General features: G+C 39.4%; 1 protein-coding gene across 1 annotated transcript in view; it reads left to right on the top strand.

Moving 5' to 3' along the window:
* LOC101467375 (sodium channel protein type 3 subunit alpha) overlaps positions 1-16,812 on the top strand; it is a 262,766-nt gene that overhangs the window by 224,660 nt on the left and 21,294 nt on the right. Inside the window, exons 24-27 of the mRNA XM_024803636.2 lie at positions 2,785-2,939; positions 3,830-4,003; positions 8,247-8,369; positions 13,926-14,201. Coding sequence (XP_024659404.2) covers positions 2,785-2,939; positions 3,830-4,003; positions 8,247-8,369; positions 13,926-14,201 — 728 coding nt within the window. The remainder of the gene's footprint in view (positions 1-2,784; positions 2,940-3,829; positions 4,004-8,246; positions 8,370-13,925; positions 14,202-16,812) is intronic.

Here is a 16,812-nt window from a genome sequence, read left to right as displayed (position 1 = left end):
ATATGCTGCTTTTTTGCAAATTTGCAGTATAATATTTATTTTTCGTTTTTCCTGCACTATATAAAAATTGGTGTATTTCAAAAATAAAACTATGAAGACACTCAAAATAAATTTCCTGTGGTGGGAAACTATTTTGTGCAACTTTTTTGTATTTACAGTTTTGAGGGATAAGCCTCTTAAATTTCTCTAACTACAAATATATGCTAAAAAAACAAAAACAATTTTCAATTTTTTTGTAGTTTATTGCACTTTTTTGCAATTTATGTAATTACTATGCACTTAATGCAGACATATTATTAACATTTGGGCTATAATGGTTGTATTGATGTATAGCAACTTGAAATGCTCCCAAAAATGGCTCTACAGCATGTAAAAATATAATATAAGCTCTGGCGGACTTGGTTCTATGGTAGGTCTTAAAGGGTTAACCAGCAACTGCCAACAATGTCCAGACCACTCACCAACTGGTTGAGGAATAGTTATTTTTCTGTAGGGACTGGGAGTCACCAGGGGGTCACCAAAAAGTCTCTACGACTGTGTGACTGAGGTTTAATTGACATCCGGTGGTTCATAGCAAAACAAACTGTCAGCAACTAATAAATACTCAGAGAAATCAAAAGGGGGGAAAAACATTTTTTCATGTTTTAAGTGCCAGCTTTTTATAGCCCACAAGTGAGAAGTACCCACAGTTCATGTCATACCAAAGGAGTATTTCTTTTCAGCTCTCACCATCACAGCATTCAAACATTACCAACTCACCAGCACTTGGTTATCAAAACCGTGAGATGCCCTACCCCTAATTCTTAAATGTTAAAATAATCCCGCTTAAACCTACGGAAGCAGTTTCAAATGGAGGAAACACGAACTCTGTCCATTCATCCATCATGCAAGTGGGAAAAGGCCTGCATGAAATAACATTTGTTAACAGATGCTGGGGTCTTGTCTGATTTTAGCAGGAATGAATATAAAACACAAGCATCAAATTCACATGGCTGAGAAATTGCCATTAGTAGAAAAAACTATAGTTGTGTAGCTACTCCTGGAAAAATATGGATGGGGAAGTTGTTGCACAACAGATCATAGAGTTGAGTCATGACCTACCCCTCTCTGTGTGATGTCACCGCTGAGCCATCACTCTCCACTGACCACATGCACTTGATCAAGTTGTCAAGCTCATTCCCCCATCTCCACTGTCAGTTACTAAGCCATCATCATGTCTTGCCAAAGGGAACGTCAGCATCCCTAACTCAAGCAATCATTGTCTTGAAGTTCCCGGTCCTGATTGTGAGTCAACATCAGGTTGCAATCTGCTGTTCTAGTAGCCCAAACTGGCTGAACCCGGACATGCTAGCAGCAAGTGTTTAATGGGCGATAAAGCAGGAATAACGGGAATCTGATCCTCGCTTCATCAGCACTTACTCATAGGATGATGCACGGCAGTAAGTAACTGGCTGAGTGATAATATCACTGCATTTCAACGCAGCTCAGCAGTACTCAGTGTACAAAGTGACGACACGCACTGATAAAAAAAGAGAAGCACAAAGCTGTAGTGTGTTTTTCATTTTAGGATCTTTTTCATCAGAGTTTAAATGACAGACGCAGATCAGAAAGTTATACAGGAAAAACAAAATAACTAGGATCTGTAACTAAGCACCAGATTTTATCTAAACTTTACATTTACAATGTAGCTGCCATCACCAGTGTGTGAATGTGTGTGTGAATGGGTGGATGACTGGATATGTAAAGCGCTTTGGGGTCCTTAGGGACTAGTAAAGCACTATATAAATACAGGCCATTTACCATTTAATTTATTTATTTACCATTTTATCTTGTTCACTTGAAAACTTGAAAAACTAAATTAATTTGACAAAATTCATCTTATTGGCTCAGGTTTCTTTTTTGTACCACTTCACTATCATTTTAATCACCCACATGAAATCTATATCATTTCATATAAAAATACCAAATATTGAATTCAGTCAAATAATGTATTTTCCATAATTTCCTTGTACATATGCAATGACAATAAGGTGCTTAGACAGCTTAGTAACTGAATCTTTGGCCACGTTTAATATGAACATCGCATCTCAGTGGAACAGGAGAAATATGACAGGAAATATGAAGAAAGACACAAAAGGTCATTTTAAAGAAACATGAAAGAAACTGGAAAGTGGATTGAAAGAGTTAAATACAGTTTGGAGCAGAAAATAAATCTGCAGCAATCTGCTACCATCTTCACTGCATCACGCACACACGCACACACACACACACATGCACACACACACGCACACACACACACATGCACACACACACGCACACACACACACATGCACACACACACACGCACACACACACACACATGCACACACACACACACACACACATGCACACACGCACGATCATTGGGTTGTTGTGGGAAAGCGGAAGCTTAACATCTGCCGAGGAGTCGGGGCTTATGCAAGAGAACACACACACAGCACTTTAGGCTCCGGGTCATCTGCATACTACAAAGCAGGCGTGTTGTGGTCCTGAGTTTCTGTTGTAGCGATGACACCAGCGTGCCCCGAAGCAAGGCACAACTGTGAGTTCAAACTCACACAAGCTCAGTTTGTTAAACTTCGTGCGATCAAGGAAAGAGTCGACGGGAGGAAAACCTCTCATCTTGCTCCTTTGTTATACCTCATTATTATGATAAGGGCTTCAAAGTATCTGACGGTTAAGGTGTAATGAAATGAATGTGCAGTCATTTTTCTGTCTCTTTGTGCGCTTCTCTCTCGCCCACAGTGTGCGTGGCCAGGTTTCAGTGCTGCGACATCGACACCACCGTAGGTCTCGGACAGATGTGGTGGAGGACGAGGAAGACCTGTTACCAGATTGTAGAGCACAGCTGGTTCGAGACCTTCATCATCTTCATGATCCTCCTCAGCTCCGGAGCGCTGGTCAGACACACACACACACACACACACACACACACACACACACACACACACACACACAGTCTCCTTTAGCTTCATTCTAACTGTAATAAAGATAATTTTTTGCTAACTATTGTTTTATTTATTGCGGTTGTATTTTTAACTTTATGTTTTTGTATCTTAATGTACTTTCATTTATACAATAAATGAGCTCTATTTACATTTATATATTTACTCAGTAAAGTAACTGAACTAAAGAAATCCTCTTGCTTCAGTTGACTGCAACTGTCTAATGAAGGCAGCATCACTGAATTAGTTCAATGAATACCACTTTACTTCACTGTACTTTAGTTTATATCACTTACTGTGTTTATTTGTGTTTATATACACAGCATTACTAATATATTCTACTGTCAGACCCATTTTAGTTCATCAGCCCCATTTAATCTCAAATGAGCCAGACCAGTAAAACCATTAAGCATTCATAAAAACGTCTTTGTTTCTTTGTCTCCTGAGTCTTTGTGCTGAAAAATAAACCGTATGAAAACATTCACTTTTTATCTGGATGAAGTCAAACTCCGGCCTTACACAGATTTACATTTAATGAACCGTCTAATTACAGAACAGATGATCAACACATTTTGAGTTCGCTTTCAAAAATTGAGACAAACAGCAGCAACATAAATCCGTTCTTTGTTCTGGATTAGCAGTGATTTACACAATTATCTTCATATATACATAAAACACATTTCACTGATCATCAGCACAGCTGTTTGTAATAATATAATGTAAACATATAATGTATGCAGTTGATGTTGGAGATCCAGGACTACATAGCTGGAGTGAGCCGCTAAAATCTGAGACTAAAAATTGTTGAAGTGAATCAAATCAAAGCTCTCTCCACCCCCGTTCAGGCTTTTGAGGACATCTACATCGAGCAGAGGAGGGTGATCAAAGTGGTGCTAGAGTACGCCGACAAGATCTTCACCTACATTTTCATCCTGGAGATGTTGCTCAAGTGGCTCGCCTACGGCTTCAAAAAGTACTTCACCAACTACTGGTGCTGGCTGGACTTCCTCATCGTTGATGTAAGTTATTGATTTATTTATTTATCAGATTATCAGCCAGTCACTCACTTTAGCTTTTATGTTGGTGACACAAAAAGGCTACAAATTTTGACTAGGGATGGGTACCGGTGTCTGGCATAAACGGTAGTAACCAGACTGAAAAGCAGTGCACATTTCGGTGCTTTATTTCGGTGCTTTTTTTTCTGAGATGTCATACACTTTGGATTCTAGCCAATCATTTTACCTTTCCAAGAATAGGAGACGGGTCCAGGTACATACGTTCTTTTAGAGCAGAGCTACGGATCAAAAATGTCCAAGGCGAAGCGGTCAAAAGTCTGGCTGTACTTCACAGCAAAATATGCAAACTCAGCAGCAACAAGTGCTTTAAGCTGATACTGTGATACTGTCAAAGGAGGTAACACCTCGAATCCGATGAAACACCTGGTGACGTATAGCATTTTGTTAAAAGCCGAGAAATGCGCCGTATTTGATAGCTTGCTGCGAGACTTCACACCGAGCACATCTACTGTGGGTGTGGTGCCTGTTATCAGACCCGGAGTTAGCAACATCCCAACATCCGAAGAGGAGAGTCCTGGCCCCTAGCCCTGCCAGTGTAGCAGAAATGATGAGGATGATGATGCAGCAGCAGCCGTTCTTCTCTGCGTGAGTAGCTTAATGTTGTTCGTGTGTAATTTACGTTGAGTAGGCTAACCACGTTATTACATTAATGCAGGTAAGGTGAACTAGCAAACATCATCATAGCTACATGCGGCTGTCTTCTTGTTTGATGGCAGATACTCCCTTCACCCTGGCCAAAAAGGCTAAAATGACCAAAGAAAAAGTGGAAAACAGTTAAACATGAGAGGTTTTTGGACAAAGTTTGTGTTTTTTCCATTGTTTAAGCACTGCTTCCAGCCAAGAGTGATGCCATATATGCCCCATAGCTGCAGAAAAGGCTAACATTGTTATCTTTTTACAAAAAACAGCTAAACGTGAGAGTTTTTTGGACAAATTGTGTGTTCTCCATTATTTAAGCACCGGCACCGTTTCAAAAGTACCGGTTTGGCACCGGTATCGGATAAAACCTAAACGATACCCATCCCTAATTTTGACAGACAGCAAACTGTGATGAAGAAAAAATAAGTATAATAAGTATTTTGTACAGACAAAAGTAATCTGAGTATTTTATTGACTGCATGTATCCATTGTGTTGTCATAGATGGTATTTTGTCCCTGTTAGTCTACAACTTGGGAAACACTATGAATGCTGTGATGCAAAAGTAAGAGTGTGATCAAAAAGTTCCAGAGACTGACCTCTAAAAATCGGGCCCCTGATTTAAAGTCCCAGCAAACATTTTGAAATTCAATAACCATCAGGACGTGTTCTCTCTACGTCTCGTCATGGTTGGAAGAAAGCTCCAGAATAAATGTTGTTGCGATGTCGGAGATAAAAACTCACTGTCAGTTTGAGGTGTTTATTTAATGTTTAATGTTTCCTGGACGTCAATCTGTCTGTAGTTCAGTTTCTGCAGATGTTCCAGGGACTTAACATCAGGGTTTCAAACATCTTTCCTGGGTTTGACTGTTCAAGATCATCGTCTTGTGAACCTCAGGATGACTTTCAGTACAACATCTATTTTTAGATCTCTCATTCTGTCCCGTTGTACCTCTATGATGCATTCCAACAGTCTGACTCCTCTCCTTTGGACAAATTCTGTTGCACAGGTTTGGTTGTAGCCGAAATCTCAGCTCTCATCACTACGAGCTTCCTTACACAATTCAGGTCAGTTTCTATGCAGGTTTTCACAGTAAAATCACAGAGTGCACAGTAGCGAGCTTGGATTATACTCTGTTGTGGACACGTACAGCTGGAGACTCGATGGCCGAGTGATCATTCCTCAGTAATACTTCTTTTAGGTTCGGTGCCTGGGCACATTTGTAGTTGGTGCGCGTTTTTTTGCATGGGCACAAAAATCAGGCAGGTATGTTTCACGTCCGCTCAGACTCTCGCATTCAAACTCGTCAATGGACAGTGAGTGAGTCACGTCACAGGGACCCAAGCGAACCACAAATGTGGAAACTATAATGTCAGAGATGTCCTGGAAGAGATCTAAAAATAGCAGCGGTGCTGGGAGCTTCTTGGGCATTCCTGAGAGGATGACTTTGAAGAGGAGATTGCCAAATTTAAATCAGGGAAGGGTTTCGCTTGTGATGGACCTGCTGTCTGAACTCTTTAATCACACTTCATATCTATTTTTTACCCTTGCTGTGTAAATTCTCCATGTTAAACATGGTCTATGTTAAATGTGCAGTTTATGTATAAGAAGAGAATGATTCAGTATTTCTCACTGTCAGCAGTGTCACAGTTGTTGTCTTAGTGCAGCAACTTCCCACTATAAATAAAAGAGTGAGAGACACTGAGCGACAAAGAGAGGCACAGAGAGAGAGAGCGAGAAAGAAGTTCAAACAGCCTCCGGACAAATAATCAGCCGTGGCTTTTGAACCTATACACACACACACACACACTCAGAGATGTGTATGTTTAGACGCTCACACTTTCTTCCAGTGTTCTGGGCAAGTGGCACACAAAGTTTATGATGCACACCATACATATGCATGCACTGAGTCGGAAATCGACCCACTCCCCCGTCTCTCTCACTCCGGGTGTTTTCCGCCTAGCCGTCTTCATAAATGACACTGACGTTTTTATCTGACTGTAGAGGCCTGAAGGGGAACGAGAGGTAGAAATCTTGAGTCACCGAACTAACCAAGCAAAGATGAGACAAGAAACAGAGTTTTATTAACACAATCGGAAATGGAGAAAGAGAGAGACATGCTTAAAGCTTCAGGATTTCATTTTTGAGCACTAGAGGGCAGAAAAGCATCAGAAGATGATATAAAGTAATCAAAAGAAAGTTTTAGCTTCTTTAGATTTTTTTATTTGCAAATTACTTAGTTATCTCTGCTGTGTTGCTTTATCATTATTTTGAAAGAAACTGTTTGAATAAAAAGTTTTCTCTTTCTAAGAAGCTTTTATTTTGAAATGTAAGAAGTAAGTGTAGCTATTTATTGGCTCATAGCTTAACACAGAAATTAAGAATTGTGAACTTAAACTGAAATTAATTAGGGAAAAATAGTAAGAAAAAACAAAAAATAACAGAGTAAGAATTTAAGAAATGCTAAAATGTCTGTTACTTTTTCACGGGAACCTTTTCTGCTAAGTTCCTGCTCTGCATTTCGAATATCTTCTTGGATTCTCTGAAGTAGCTTTGCTGCGACCTCATTACTTATTAAATTATAAATGACAGAAAAGCAGAGGACGTCCCCTTTATTTCGATCATGTTTTTGTTCTTTGCACAGTCTGAAGCTACTTTGTATTTATGTGTAGAAATGTTGTTGTTTACTGTGTAACCGAACCCTGTAGATCTCAGTGTTGGGTCTGATGGCTCAGTACATCTCAGTGGACCACATCACCACCATGCGTGTGCTGAGGACATTAAGAGCTCTCCGTCCTCTCCGGGCTGTGTCCCGCTTCGCTGGTATCAGGGTAAGAATGAGCTGCGTTCACCTGCAGCTCGACCGACCTGAGACCTGCTGCTCGGTGCTGGAAATCATATGTGTCGTGGCTTTAAATGTTTCTGGGTTTGATTGGGAGGTGATGCCATCCTGGCTTTAATCAGAGGTGATATCTCAGACTGTTGTGGATACAGGTAGTATGTTTAACACCTAACCATCCCTTTTACAGCTAAACATAAACCCTGAAGCTGTTTAAAGCAGTCGTTCAGTGATCTGCACATCCATCTCTATAAGCACTCAGTGGCTTATCAAAGTGTCACAAAACAGTCTGCTTTATTGTCTTGTTTTAAAAGCCATGGATCACTCAGGACTCACTCGACCAATCAATAAACACATTTATTCTTTCTCATTTCTCCGGTTCTTTGTGCTGGCTTCCTAGAAGAGTCTGTAAAATAACCATTTCCTTGTCTGCTTGCAGCTTCACCTGAGAAAGGTTTCAACAATGATAAAAAAAATTGTAGCAGTGAGTCCTTCATCATGAACTCAGTGATCACAAACCATCACCCTTCCTTTTTCAGGCATCATCATTCAACTGCAGCTTCGTCTCCTGGATCAGAACTTTCTCTCACTTTCCCTTCATTAGAATAGAAGTTAACTGTCCTGCTTCTCTTTTCTTTCCCTTCCTCCTTCTTCTGTCTCTATATTCCTGTCCCTATCTTTTTCTGTCCTCTCTCTCTCTCTCCTCCAGGTCTCATTGGTCAGTTTGGTAGCCAACACATTGGGTTATTCAGACTTAGCAGCCATCAAATCCCTGCGGACGCTGCGGGCCCTGCGGCCCCTCAGAGCCCTCTCCAGATTTGAAGGCATGAGGGTAAGAGTCAGTATTATCAAAGCAAACACATCTGGGCATCAATGTCGAGAGTCCAGCTGAATGTCAAAGGATTTAGTGCACTTATGCTTTAATTTATCACTAAAAACGGGAAAAAGTAAAAGATCTTGGGTAAAAAAAGAGCTTCTCCTCTACATATATTTTCTTTGCAGTTACATAGTTCACATTAAATATACAAAAAAAAGTGTGTTAAATTTATAATGATCAACAAATTAGCAATTTTTCAATAACATAGGCATTGGCATTTAAAATAGACGATAAATACAAATTTCAAAATAAAAGAGATATAAGAGAATATATATATATATATGTGTGTGTGTGTATGTGTGTGTGTGTGTGTGTGTGTGTGTGTTTGTGTGTGTGTATACATATATATATATATATATATGTGTGTGTGTGTGTGTATACATGAAGGTATTTGTTGTAGATTTTCTGCCGTGCTTGGGATTATTGTCCACTTTCATCTCATCTGTCCATTGGAAATCCAGAAGTCTTGTGGTTTGTTCAGGTGGAGTTCAGTGTTTTTCTGATGTGCTGTAATGGACTTTAACATTTAACATGCTTACTGAGGTCTGTAGAGTTGAAGATGTAGAAGCAGAAGGTGAAGCTCTTGGGGGTTTTGCAGTTTCTTTAAGATAAGATGAAATAACCTTTATTAATCCCACACATGGGAAATTTATTTTGTTACAACAGAAAGTGGACAGTGCAGCATTGCACGGTCTGACCTTGGGTTGATTTTCAAGTAAAGTGGCTTTATTGTCATTTCAACCTTGTGCGGTGGTACAGTACACAGTGAAACGAGACAGTGTTCCTCCGGGACCATGGTGCTACATATAACAGACAATCAACGCTGGACTACATAAAGTGCGAGTGTCCAAAAATTGCAATTATTTGCCGAAAAATTCCCATCTGGGAGGATTGTGGCATTGTGTTAACTCATACACACTTTTATGGAGGAGCTCACACTGATGATCATCAATTAATCAAGTGTATTTCATCAGCAGCATGTGGCTTCTTTTAAGTCCTATGGAGGTAGTAAGGATGTACTTTTACATGACTGTGTACTGCTTTCTGATTGGTGAGAAAAACGGATCAACAATGGAAAACGCATCAGGGATTCATACCGCTGCATATTATTGATCTACAAATCAGAAGAAAAAAAGAAGGGCAACTTAGTTAACAGTTTGTGCAGGCTGCCCGATGGCTCAAAATTTAGATTTATTAATATATGATTCAAATAGAAAAAAGTAACTGATCTATCAATAAGTTAAATTACAGTAAAAGCAATAGTAAAAATCTATAATTTATTGTATAAACTGTTTTTACAGTTTAGTACTTCTCCATAAACAGATCACAGTTAATGCTTCTGAATTAATAAATTAAACTTAAACATTTAAATTTACAAAAAGAATGTGTAATACAGTAGCTTTCTAAAAATATTTTTTCACGGAAGATATTTACATCATTCGCCTGTAATTCACACATAACAGCAAATTACTGTAAAGTAAATGTATTATTACAGCAGTTTTTATTAGTGTAACACAGCTAATCTGTTCTCTGGAAAATTCTAGAATTACTGACTGAACTGAATTATTTAGATATAAAGGAAGATAAATCAACTAACTGAAGTGAGGACATGTTTGTGCCCAGGTGTGTTTGTAATGAACATCCCCTCAGTGTTTTCTCACCGTGTGTCATCCTATCATTTCTTATCTGTCACTTCATATTAAACTTTACTCTCTGCTTCCTGCTCTCTGACGGGTTCATCTTCTTTTGAATTTAGTTCTTTCTTTCTTTTTGCTGTGTTGTTTTATTGCCTCCTGTGAATTTGATGTGTATTTTTTCTGATTTCTCTTTCATGTTAACTTATGTCCATCAGCCTTTGTGAGCAGGAGACAAATATCAAGTTACTGTTTGTGTTTCTGTCACCAGTATTACTGTGAATAGCACAGAGTCGGTGTCCTGCAAACACAGTCTCCTGAAATGAGGACGAATGTTCCTGACAGCACACTCCTTTCACTTACATTCAAATATTAGCCGTAGCTGTGGGTAAATATTTGGAAACCACGCCCCTGTCCTGCAAAAAGACTAACGTCAGACTTTAATGACAAATTTAGAAAACACAAAACTATATTTGGTTCATAGAAAATCATTCTCACAATTTTGATTTCAATTCTTTTGTGTAGAAATATATTTCAAAACATGAAAAACAAACATAAAACTTACAAAACTAAGTAAATGGGCAATGTGAATGGTGGGAATTTATGAGGAAAGCTTTTATGTATCAAAGCTCTCACAAGAGAATATGTGGCCTTATAATGTTTAAAAACATGGAATTAATTTTGGGGTTAACATAACAATTATTTAACACATAACATAATTGTTTTTTTATTAAACCTAAAGAATACTTGAACTCTTCGGTTCATCAAACAGCAGCTTGGGGTTTGCAGGAGACAGACTCGCTCTCTGGAAGACTAAACAGATGATTTTCTGTGTTAAATTTAAAAATGCTCAGCACTCAGCATCACATTGCTTACTCAGCAAGGCATTCTGGGTATAAAAAAAACACAAGACGTAAATGTGCTTTGTGAGTGCAGATGAGGACGACCAAACACACAAGCTGACTCACCGCCGTCTATAGATCTGCAACAATAGGAAGCAGGACGGTGGATTTCTCAGAAAAATAAAAATCACATAATGAAGGAGAACCGAGTGATTAATGGCACTGCATTTATTTCACATGGGAGCAGAATTTTCTACTTCTTGCATGTCAGGACTCATCAAGTAATTGGCGAAAACAGTCATGTGAGTTCACACTGCCTTTCCTTTTTTATAAAAGGCTGATAAAATAAATCAAATCATGACGTACAGGATTCAACCTAAACAAGTCACACGAGCTGCATGGCTGGTTTCAAACCAGTGGACACTGTAAGGTCAAAGGCAGAATTTAGCGGGTGAATCTAATCAGCATCATCAACTTAAATATAAATTAATGTCTGCTAGATTTGATGTAACCTAGTAACAACCCTAGATATAAGCAGCCCGATACTGCATCACTGTAATCTTTGTCAGAACACTGCAAACTAACCACTTTAACCTGCACTGAACTGCATAGTATCTGTATGCAACCCTTAAATAAAACAAACTTCAAGTACCTTCAAGTCGGGTTTGCGTCACATAAACCTCTGTGAACATTATGTATAGATCCACTGTCCGATTTTAAAACTCCAAAATGAATTAGGACGTTCAATGCCACACTTAAATGTAACTTAAAGAAGTTGGGATTTTAAGGTTGTAAAGAAATGCTAGCAAATAATTCCAGAGTGTAAATCAACATAAACATGTCGGATGAATCTACTCAAGAAATTCACATTTTTAAGTGTTGAAAAATGTCAGTTTCTTGAAAAAAAAAATGAAGACATACAATTAAAAACACAAATGATTAACTAGTAAAATAATGTCACATTAATTAAATACTGTATGTATTTAGAAACTGTGTTCTCTCCCATATGTGTTGGATGCTGCATTAGGCCTCAGTTTCACAGGCTGGCGATCTGCTGTCAGCATCAGGTTGCTTGTGAAAAATGAGTATTCTCAGACTGGTTGGGGAATGGTTGCTGGAAGTTGCTGGCTGTTACTGTATGAAATCGGTTGCACAATCATGAAAAATGCCAGCTTTACTGCAAAGGGATAATCATTTGCCTTCAAAGGTGAACGGTTTCATTTTGTGGTACATCTGTTAGTTTCAGCGAGTCAGGATCTTCCACATAGAAGACCAAGAAAAGCACTGTATACCTCTTTCTGACCAATTCCACTTAGCAACAGCAAGCAACAACTCACCAACTGGTCACGAAATATACTTTAATAAAGCAACCGATGGTTACCGTAGTGATTTACAACTCTGCAGCCTTTTCTCGACCCAACGTCGAATTTAAACTGTCACTTTTTTCCTCTGTCACATCCGACTGAAAGACAATAAAGAAGATGGACGTAGCCTCCGAGTCCACAAAGTGAAGCAAATAAACACTTTCCTGATGAGTTTATTAGGGGTGCAACAATACTTGTATCGGTATTGAACCGTTCGATACAGTGCTTTCGGTTCGGTACGCATATGTATTGAACAATACAAAATTTTTTATTTATTTTAGCAACTTTTCTTCTGACGATGCTGGCTGTGCTGAGAGCTCAGTGGATCTGCGTTCGACTACTCCGCCTAGGCTGGACTGTCGAGTGCAGATCCACTGAGCACAGCGCAAGCTAGCAAGACAGAAGTTAAGCTCTCCTTGCAACATGGCAAATTGAACCTCCCCCACCCTCATTCAGATCTGGCGTTTGGAACTATCTTGGTTTTCATGTGACGTATGACCCTGAAGGTAAGCGAGTCATGGACAAAAGTAAAACAGTATGTCGGATGTGCCACGCAATGCTCAATTGGTGGGAACTAGTGCGTTAGCGCAGTTAGCTCGTTAACGTGTTGACGCCGTCCAGCGGTAACTCGTTAAGGGAGTTTTGCCGCGTTATGGCGTTAACGTCATTTTAACGAGATTAACGCTGACAGCACTAGTGGGAACACAACGAATATGACTGCACATTTACTCCGACATCATCCTAGTGCAAAGACAAGTGGAAGCAGACAAAAACAACAAGCACGCATGCTACTAACTTTACCCGAGTCATTTAGACAGCCGTTAGCACAGGATTCTCCTTATGGGGACCTGATATGTTTAATATGCTGCTGAGAATATAACCCAGAAGAAGCGTATAGTATAGCTTTTATTTTGGAAAGAGACATTTCTCTGTAATAAACTCTCTTTTCCAAAGATGACTGATTTCTCCATCAGATAGATTTTTTTATTATTATTATTTTCTTGTTTCAGCAACATTAAATTTAAAAACTGTATTTTTGAGCTAAAATATATATTTATAATTTTAATAAATGACAAATTAAAAAGGCATGAACATTTTTTTGTATCAAAAAAATATTGAACCATGACACCAAAGTATCGAATCGAACCATGAATTTTGTGTATCGTTGCACCCCTAGAGTTTATAGGCTTGGTCGCTCATCTGTAGTCATATTGGGGGGAAATGAAGTCGGTTTTGTACATTTTGGTCCATGAAAAGTGTCACAAAGGAGGATTATACACTTTCACAGTCAGATACACCAATCACTTGTCACCAGTTTTAAAATGCCAGTGCTCATCTTGAGGGTTCAAAACAGGACTTGATGAACCAATGGGTGACTCACAGTTTACATGTCCATCTTTTATACTGTCTATCATCCAACTGCATGGCGTGCTGTGTTGTTAAAATTAATGTGTTGGTCAGGTGGTCATTCATTGTTGGCAACACTGATGTTGTCTGGTCTAACTCTGGTCTCTGATCAGTTTCTGGGTTCATCCATCTGTTTGAGCATGTTGATTTTGGTTTGCTCCGCCACCACCTGATCAGCAACACACTGAAACCTTAACATTTACTGTAACTAGAGACCACATGTAAATGGTTTGTCTGTACGTATGAATGCTGGTTTCCGTGCAGGTGGTGGTCAACGCTCTGATCGGCGCGATTCCCTCCATCATGAACGTGCTGCTGGTCTGTCTCATCTTCTGGCTCATCTTCAGCATCATGGGCGTCAACCTTTTTGCCGGGAAGTTTGGCCGCTGCGTCAACAGCACGGGCCAAGTCTACGACGCTTCTGCAATCACCAATAAGTCGCAGTGCGAGACCCACAACGACACCTCGACGCACTACTGGAGCAAAGTCAAGGTCAACTTTGACAACGTGGGTGCCGGGTACCTGGCCCTGCTACAAGTGGTAAGATACTTTATGTTTACTTATTGGAATCAGAGACTTTTATGATCTCCACTTTTTTTGTTTTTGGCTTTTCAAATTTGTACTTAGATTTCTTTGGTTTCCATGAAAGATTTATTTTCAGTTTTTACTGGTCAAACGTGTGCCAAGGTTCTCTCTTTTACTAAGGTATAAAAATACAGATGTACACACAGATCCTGGTTAGTTAAATAAAAGAAAGCTTCTAGTAGCGGCTCTTTGGCCAACATTTTCACGTTTGCATTAATTTAATAAGGTAGCCAGATAATTATGATGCACGGTGAATATGCACAGACTTATCATGCATAATGAGGCCAGAATGGAAGTTTCCCACATTTCCCACCGCTGCCTGTGCTTCTGTGCTCTGTAGAGAGAAAAAGTTGGAGCACTTTTTTTAAAAGCCATTTTCACAGTTGGCAAAGAGAGATGCCAGCTTGGGGTTTTGCTGCACAGTGAGTCATGATTCATTATGTGACCTTTCACAAAGGTCACTTTTAAGTTGTTATTAGACACCTAAAAGCACCCCCAGTGCTTTATTTATGGCGTGGGTCGCAGCTTTCCTTGCCTACTTTGTGTTTTCAAAAAATGCATTCAGACCCAGAGACCTGGAGAGAGTGACACGACAGGAAATGTGTAGGATGTTTTCAGACTCGCCACGCCAGCCGCGGTTCTTTTACTCTTTTTATATGTCCTGTTTGAAGACGCGTTCCCTGGGAAGTTCTACCCCCTACAGATCTCAGTGCAGCTGTGCAAAACAATCACTAGCACACACACACTGAAACAGGATCACGAGGCAGAGCCGCAGATGAAAACGAAGAACAAAATTCTGTCATTGCGGCGCCTGTGTGAAGCTTTGAGGGAAACAAAGAGGTTCGAGTGAAGAAATCGAGGCACAAAGTGAAAAATCCTCTCCTTCAAAACAAATTAAAGCTGAGAGTCTCCTCCACATGCCGTAGGAGGATTGACTTTTCCGCTTCTCCCGTCCCTCTCTCTCTCTCTTGATCTCGTCTTTTCGTTTCATCAATTTGTCGCCTTAATTTTCCTCCCACACCTGTTCTTCATTGCTCTTGCTTTTGTCTTTTCCACTTGTCCACTCTGCCTGCCTCTCTTTGTCCTGTTAACGTTGCTGTCGTTCCACAGCCTTCTGTCTTCTCTGTCATTTATGAGAGCAGTTTTAAACCTCACATTGCCTACAGTAAGTGGCAGGTACACAAACTGCAATTTGAATAAGTAACACATAAGCTGTGAATAACTGGGAGGTACTGATGGGAAAAATAATTGAAAATCTGTTGGGAGGTTATTATTAAAAAAATAATACCTCTCACGGTCAGTCACAGCCGTTAATCTTCATCTGTGTTTCCGGACATGAATTTATTTAGAGTCACATATTTTTGATTAGTTATTTCCAACGAACAGGTTTTGTTGTTGGCAGCGTTTTCATGCATGCACCTCACTCTGTCTGTAAACATGATCAGTGGAAAACCATTGAATGAATTCTTTTTTGTAAACATATATTTATTGAATTTTGGTTTCATAAACATCAAACACTTTAAACATATGGCAGTAAGAAAGCAATAAAAACACAAGACACTCAAAAAACAAAAACAAATTAAAAAAATTATACTTAAAAAATTAAATATATATATATATATATATATAAAATAAAATACAATAAAAACAGTAGAGGTTACTTTATATATTCCCAAATTTAGTTACATATTTTCATTACCCCGCTCTCCCTCCAGTTCCTCAACTTCCCCAGTCTTTAATAGCTCCAGAACAACACGTCCTCACTCCCGAGGCGTAATATATTACGCTAGGTGACAAATCGTCAACATGTTACGCTTCTGGGCAACCAACAATACATGGGCTGCAATACATGGCTGAACCGTGTTTTACCGCGAGAGCGTCATTTGACTGTATTTCACCCATAACCTGGCATGTACCATAACAACGCCGAAGGTCGCCTTTCGCATTCCTCAGGAACGCTGCGGGACGTGACAAATCATCAGGTTGTTACGCCTCGGGAGTGAGAACGGGCTGTCCAGAAACATCTTCCAAATGTATGAAAAATTCTAGTGATCTTTTCCTAACCACATAGGTCAGCTTCTCAAGAACTAAACTTGATTTTACATTATTTAACTATTGGTCAAAAGAGGGACCAGTTGAATGAATTCTGATAAAACTGTGGGGGGATGTAGAGTGGACTCTTAACAATGAATTCAAATTTGGCTGACATCAACCGAGGTCAAAGTAAAAATATTTTTATAGAGCTATTTCACTATATTTCTTACTGCCATTGTTTGTGACACCACGTAGGGCTGTGCGATATGACCAAAATCTCATATCCCGATATAAGAATTATATCGTCCGATAACGATATAAATCACAAAAACGTAACATTTTCTGTAAATTCTGTGAATCTCGGGCAGCTCGACTTGCGGGAAGTGTTTCCAGCTGGGCGCCATGTAGCTGGAGTCGAGTGTTTTAACTGATGCATGAAACGATACATTTTTAGACATAAGTTGTAACGGACGCCGTTTTCTTTGTGAGTATTTATTACACAGCCTGCTGCGGGGAAAGCCTGTTCTAACGT

Source organism: Maylandia zebra, linkage group LG9 (genome assembly GCF_041146795.1).
Source record: "Maylandia zebra isolate NMK-2024a linkage group LG9, Mzebra_GT3a, whole genome shotgun sequence".
Lineage (NCBI taxonomy): Eukaryota > Metazoa > Chordata > Actinopteri > Cichliformes > Cichlidae > Maylandia > Maylandia zebra.
The sequence above is the reverse complement of the archived record's forward strand: the minus strand, read 5'-3'. Positions and strand labels throughout refer to the sequence as shown.